The 6951-nt window shown below is 27.3% G+C and overlaps 1 protein-coding gene across 1 annotated transcript; it reads left to right on the plus strand.

Annotated features, from left to right (window-relative positions):
• Window positions 1–5336: 5336 nt before the first annotated feature.
• LOC121220037 (heavy metal-associated isoprenylated plant protein 30) lies at window positions 5337–6293 on the plus strand. Its single transcript, XM_041099153.1, has 3 exons — window positions 5337–5658; window positions 5745–5820; window positions 5904–6293. The coding sequence occupies exons 1-3, from the start codon at window positions 5506–5508 to the stop codon at window positions 6224–6226; spliced, it is 552 nt and encodes a 183-aa protein (XP_040955087.1). The 5' UTR covers window positions 5337–5505; the 3' UTR covers window positions 6227–6293.
• Window positions 6294–6951: the final 658 nt, after the last annotated feature.

Consider the following 6951-nt stretch of genomic DNA (forward strand, 5'->3'; position numbering starts at 1 on the left):
ATACTAATAATAAAAAAATTTAATTAGTATAGTTGCCTTTTGCGTTATGGCCCATGCAAGCTATAAAAGGATGGAGCTAAAAAGCCGTACAAGAATGCAAATGATGTGTATATATATATTACATTCAATCAAAGGATATATATATTAAGGGGTAAATGAGATAAATCAGGATAATATATGTTATATATTTTCAGCATTAATGATTTTTTTTATATATATCTTAAATATCAGTTACAAACTTTTTATTGCTACTTTCAATTATTTTATTAATTACTTTATTTTTGTGTGTATAAACATCTCTTTTCCATATGAATTTTTGCTTCTTCTTCTTTTTTTTCTAATTTCATTTGTTTTAAAGTGTTTTTATATGTTTTTTTTATGATTTAAGTAAAATGTTTATTCTGATGGCACATTTATTTCTATTGTTTGAATTGATTATATATTTTGAATGGTTTGTACTATTACTCTTCAGATCATTTCGGCATCGTTTCAATTTACAGATGAGAAAGAAGTCAAGATCATCATTTGCAGAACCACGCAAGCATAAGCAAAAATGAATGAATGACTTTTGATCTTGAGACATACTCTTTATATTTTAAACACTTTGATGTGAATAGTTTTGACTGCAAGGAATGTTGAATATTCTACAAAATAAAACCAAAATTCACTGGAAGATTTACTATAAATTATTTTATTTCTAAAAAACCAATTAAATGATTTTACACTTGATTAATTATTTATTCTAAGTAAATGCAGCTTCCTTTCATTAGTAACAACAAAATTTTGTGGTTCTCTTACCCATGTTCACCCATCACATGGCACCACATTCTTTTTTTTTATTCTTTATTATGTTTAATGAATTTAAATTTAAGATTTATTTTATTTATGTTAAAGTAATTTAGATGTTTCGAATATGGTTTTTTTTCACACATTCAATTGATTTCAGTTTTTTTTTCAAAAAAATTGAGAGGAAAGGCATAGATTAAGATTTACATTTTCGTTTCTTTAATGTTATTTAAAATTTTCATTTTTAAGACCAAGATTTCATATCTCTCATCTCTTTTTTCGTCATAAAAATTCCATTTTTCACGTTAATTTTTAAAGTAGTGAACGAAAATATAATATAATCAAATACAACATAACTTTGGATATGATGGATGTGCTTCATGAAGTTGATTAGTCATCACTATTGCGATCTTCCTCCATTTTTTTTCCTATCCATTCGTCCTTGATTCATGTTACTTATATGTTTTTTTTTTTTTTTAAGATTTGTTCCTTTGAAATATTTTGTTAGAATTCATGTAAGAATCATTTGTTATTTTATGATGAAAAATTTAAGAGTTACTACAAATTGTTTAATTTCAATTAGATATTGAATTTTACTCAATTCTTTATTTTTTTCCATACTTAAAATAATTATATTATATTAGTAACACTTTCTATAATTTTCCCATTTTATTAATTTACAACTAAAAAATATTAAGATTTATTACATATTGTCAAAATTTCAGTTGAAGATTGATTTTTACCCAATTCTGTATTTCTTTTCAAACCCAAAATAATTATATTATATTAGTAACACTTTTTATAGTTTGCCCATTCTTTGCGTACTTTCTAACAATTTAATATTTCCACTTTTTTTATAATTAAAATAATTATATTGTTTGAGAAAAAATAAATATTTAATTTTAAAAGATTATTTATTTTTAATTCTGATCTTATTAGTATAATACTTTATATTATTTGAATAGTTTTGGATTAAAAATAGATAATGTAATTTGGTTATCTCTTTTTTTTTTATAAAAAGAATAACTTATTTTAATTTTTTAATAAATTTTTTTTTATAATTAAGGGTAAGGAATGAGATTGCTTAAAATTAAACTCAAACTCTTGTACTTATAATATAATATTCTTACCACCAGGCCAAGAGGTTGTTGGCTTTAATAAAATAAAATAAACCTAATATTTTGTGCATTAAGTGATAAGTAGCTACTTACCTATTTATCTTATTCAATACTTTTTTGTTGAAATTTTTATATTATGTTAAAATTAAAAATACAATTAAACACAGTTAAAATATTAAATATTAAAATAAAATTTAATTAGAAATGGAAATTTTTAATGATTTATCAATACAAAATATTAATCAATTGTGAAATGTGAATTAAAGATAATATTTTGAACATATTTCTTTCTCTTGAGGTTATAAATGAAATTCTTTCTACCTTCCTTGAAATGATGAACTTTTTATAATGATTGTTTCTATCTAAACAAATGTGTATTCTACCACAATGTTAAATTTATAGGGAACATTTAAAAAAGAATATTACGATATTGAGTATAAGACATTTTATGTAAAAGCTTTTGATTTCACTTGATATTATACTTTTGTGTCTTAAATAATTTTTAATTATCATAAATTGTGCCTTTAATTTAGCAACTAGACTGCAGAATTATGTTCTATATAAAAATTATTCTTTAAATTGTTGGGTTAATAATAACAGTGTTTTTTTTCATATTGGTTCGTTTTATTCTAAGTAATTTTTTTTTTATTTTTTGATTTTTTTTATTGGAATGATAAATTTTGTCTATTAAAATTTAATTATATTGAGTTAAATTATTTTTTGGTATAAAATCAAGTTAATGTTAAGGAATGTGAACACTTAAATAAATCACAACTTTTTGAAGTGATAGTGTTTTTTTAATTGTTTTGGAAATTATAATTATGTGTCTTAAATAAATTCAAAGGTTACAAATTTTAAATTTATTTGTAAGTTATAGTATTGAGATGTATATAGAGAATCATTTAAAACAATACATAAATTTCAATTGTTATCCTTTTTTTTTTTTACCGGTATATATCTAAGCCTAATTTATTTTTATTTAATATTAAAATTTATGTTCTTCCTACACTTCTTTGTAACTTATACCGTTAAATTTCATAGCTAAAGCTTAAGAAGTAATTTTATCAATGGAAAATGGACGAGAACACCTTTGATGATAAAAAAAAATTCAATTTTTTATATAAAAAATCAAGATTCTAAGCCAATAATTTCTTTTTTAAATAATCTGCACTCAAGTATAATGAGTAATTTATGAATTGACAGTGAATCATATAGTGACACAACATTATCTTAGAAATAAATAAATAAACTTAACTTTGTAAATTTATAAATGGATAAACCTAATTAGTATATAAATTTATACATAGATAGTGTATTATATGTAAATCTTTTGGAAAATGGAAACCTTCTTTCATTATTTATTAAAATATTTTTACAACAATTAAAATAATTAAAATTTTGTATATTCAACGTGAATTATAAATTTAATTTTGATAGGAGAATAAAGATTCACGTGGGTTTTTATTTTTCATTGATGGTATACATGATAATAATTCTTAAAATAAATAATAAAAATTATTCCATTTTTCTTTATGATATGCCATGAACTACAATAGCAGTAAATGATATTGGATTGTAGAAAATCTATGTTTTAAAATTATTTCTGAGATTGTAGGGCAAACAGTGTTATTAGTCTAAAAAACGTTAATTGCTTATATTTTTATTGGGTTTCATGAATTTGTTAATGTTTGAAATAGGGAATATTCTCAAGATCAATTATTCAATCTAAGTAATTAAATGATTATGACTTTGATGATGCCTTTATTAATTACATCAAATTTAAACAAGGGTGTATAAAGTCAAGGCCCCAACACCATTCTTCCTAAATATGTTTTCATGGTGTTGGCAGTGAGAAGAAGAATTGTTGATCCCTACTACTAGTAATCAAATATTATAATCCCAAGGCTTTTATGACATCAAATTGGGATGTCCACTTGGAAACTATAGTTAAGGCTTGCAAGATATAGGTAAATTGAACAAAAAGGTACACACTTCTCTTATCCTTTCAGAACATTTCTGCTTCGACAGATCAGTGGTTGCCTGTAATTACTTGAAGAATAATAATTACCCTGAATTGATGTGTGGAGTAACAGCGCATTTGTTCTCTGTCTCAGATTCTTATTAAAATCCTCAGCTGCAGCTGGCTTTTTTGTAACTATCAATTGGTAGTATGGTACTGCAAAGTGGAAAGGTTCTCTCTCCTCTAGGCTTGCATAAAAATGTAAAATCTATGTGTGTAGCTTATCAACTGACTAGACTGATTTAACTGAGAATCTATTTTTTTCGATCACAGGATGTGGGTGACAGCACCACTGATGAGGTTTGTTGGCATATAAACCAGAATTAGTGTTTGTTATATAATCATAAACTTCATGTTTATTCTGTCAAAACGACTTTCTGGGTGTCTTTGCTTCACTCTGTTTCAGCAAAAGCATACAAAATGGTGTGCAAAATTACACCAACACCGCTTTGGACACAATAAACCTTGCTAGCACTGGGATTTCCCACTGCATTTGATGAGTGAATGTTGTGCAATGGCTTGTTGATTTATTTGGGTTAAACTATGTGGCGACTCCTTGTACTTTAGGCTTAGTAGAAAATTAGTCTGACAATTTAGACCCTGCAGATTCAATATGGAAGCAAATAAATGATGGTATGGTTAAGGTGATGTGCACTTTTATCATTGTCATGTTTTGAAGACTATTGAATTTTGGGTTTACTTTTTCCATTTTGTTTTAAAACACAACAATGCTTTAAACAATTAAAAGTCCAAATTAACTGGAGATTGGTTGTAATTGGGGTGTGAGACTTTTGTCTCTCGTATATTTCATTTCATTAATATACATTTAATTTAAATTTTGTTTTAATAAAATTTAACATGAATATAATTTTAATATTTTGTTAACATAGGCTCAATATATCTAATCTTCTTAATTATCATTTCTCTTTATATTTTATTGCAGTCATTAAATTCAAACATAGACTTCCCCATTAATATTAAACTCATCGCTATAATATCAAATTTCACCACTATAACATATAATCTTACCGAAATTAATCATGTAACTTAAGAAAACAACGTGCAAGGAATAAAACTTTGCTTAGGCTTTTGATAAACATGGTTGCATATATGTTGCATTGTGTATTTAAAAAAGACGGTGGAAAGACAGGTTTTAGGAATATATTTTTTCCTTTTGCGTCAAAACCCAGCTTTCCTTAAGCTCATCCGTAATCCCAAATCAGCTGATATTCTCTTCTGAATGTGTCAGCGGTCATGTTAAGCTTGACCCATATTTGAAGCATTAACATGAGTTTAGATACCATTCCCTCCAAAAAGGGTTTTTTAGAATTTTTTCTTCATATGTACGTGTGAAACTATGAACAACCAGCCAGCGTCCAATGGATATAAATAAGCACAAGAAATACAGTACTCTCGGATTATTTATATTATCAAAGATATTAGAAATTACAAGTTAAAGGGAATCGATGCCAATGCAAAGGCAATAGAGGATTATCATCTGGGATTGGGGTTGTGTTCCATCATCAGTTGATCTTATTTTCTTTTGTCTTTATGTTATAAAGCTTGAGCAGACTTATTTGTATGGCTAGCTTAATTGCCAGAGCATTTGGCTCCTTATTATCGGTCATCGCTTACTGTATCTATGGCTACCGAGGCAAGAAGAAAAGCGTCAGCACCAACATCAATTACTGCAACTTCAACATGCCCAAGGGTCGACCACCACTTTCTTTGCAGGTTCCCCTTTCATTCCCCAAACTACATACATATATATTTGGATCATCTAGTGTCGACAACTTATGAATTTTGATCTCTATTTACAGACTGTGGACCTCAAAGTTAGGATGTGCTGCACTGGTTGCGAGAGAATAGTGAAGAACGCCATTTACAAGCTTAGAGGTATATTCTCCTTCATTAAAAACCCAATATTCCATCACGATAATATGATTAGAATTAATTAATGCTTGACAATACTGCGTTAGGGATTGATTCGGTGGAAGTGGACCTAGAAATGGAAAAAGTGACGGTGATCGGGTACGTTGATCGGAACAAGGTGCTGAAACGAGTGAGGAGGGCTGGAAAGAGGGCTGAATTCTGGCCCTACCCGGATCCTCCTTTGTACTTCACCTCCACCACCGAATACTTTAAAGACACAACAAACGAGTTCAGAGAGAGTTACAACTATTACAGGCATGGTTACAACCTGGGACATAGGCATGGCAACATTCCAATGACGCATCGTGGAGATGACAAGGTCAGCAACTTTTTCAACGACGACAATGTCAATGCGTGCTGCCTCATGTAAAAAACTTGATATTTTCATTTCCATCATCATGTAAATATTATTTGCATTCATAACTCTGAATTTCCTCTATGTTTATTATTAATTATTATGTACTAATTACTGTGGTTAATATGTAAACTATAACTCATTTTATGCGAAATCACGAACCACAAGGCTGAATCGGAAGAATGGAAGCAGTTTGGATTTTATCAAATTGAATCTTCAACCGTTTCTTGGAACTCAAATAAAAAATAAAATAATCAAAATTAAATTAAGATAATAATAATAATAAATTAATTAAAGAAAACGAGATAAAAATGGAAGACGGAAGTTCAAATCGATTTTCGAAGGATGGATGATAATCAGATGATAGACTTCTTGTTATGATCCTGAAGCCACCAACAATTGTTAGAATTAGAGCAAGGATGGTAAGAATCCAAGTCCACCATGGATTCCGAATCTTTTCTTTCTGGAACGATTATAGTAATTATTTATTTCGTTCCGTTTTATTATATGAAATTATCAATTTATCTTTATATATATAATTATTATAAGGGTAAAAATATAATAATGAGTTGTAGAAAAATCTATATGTTTTATGTTTAAATATTTTTTGAAGAATTATGTTTAAATATTTTATTTGACATTAAAAAAATAAAAATAATAGAAAAATTAAATTGAAGTGGAGTGGAGTGGGGCGGGGATGAATGTATTCAACATCTATAGAGCTGGTAGTGGTTTTCAAA

The sequence above is a fragment of the Gossypium hirsutum genome, chromosome D08 (assembly GCF_007990345.1).
Source record: "Gossypium hirsutum isolate 1008001.06 chromosome D08, Gossypium_hirsutum_v2.1, whole genome shotgun sequence".
In the NCBI taxonomy this organism is placed as follows: domain Eukaryota; kingdom Viridiplantae; phylum Streptophyta; class Magnoliopsida; order Malvales; family Malvaceae; genus Gossypium; species Gossypium hirsutum.

Coding starts and splice junctions, on each gene's coding strand:
- LOC121220037 (XM_041099153.1), top strand. CDS start 5,506: ATGGCTAGCTTAATTGCCAGAGCATTTGGCTCCTTATTATCGGTCATC. Junction 5,659..5,744: donor GACCACCACTTTCTTTGCAG/GTTCCCCTTTCA, acceptor CTCTATTTACAG/ACTGTGGACCTCAAAGTTAG. Junction 5,821..5,903: donor CGCCATTTACAAGCTTAGAG/GTATATTCTCCT, acceptor ATACTGCGTTAG/GGATTGATTCGGTGGAAGTG.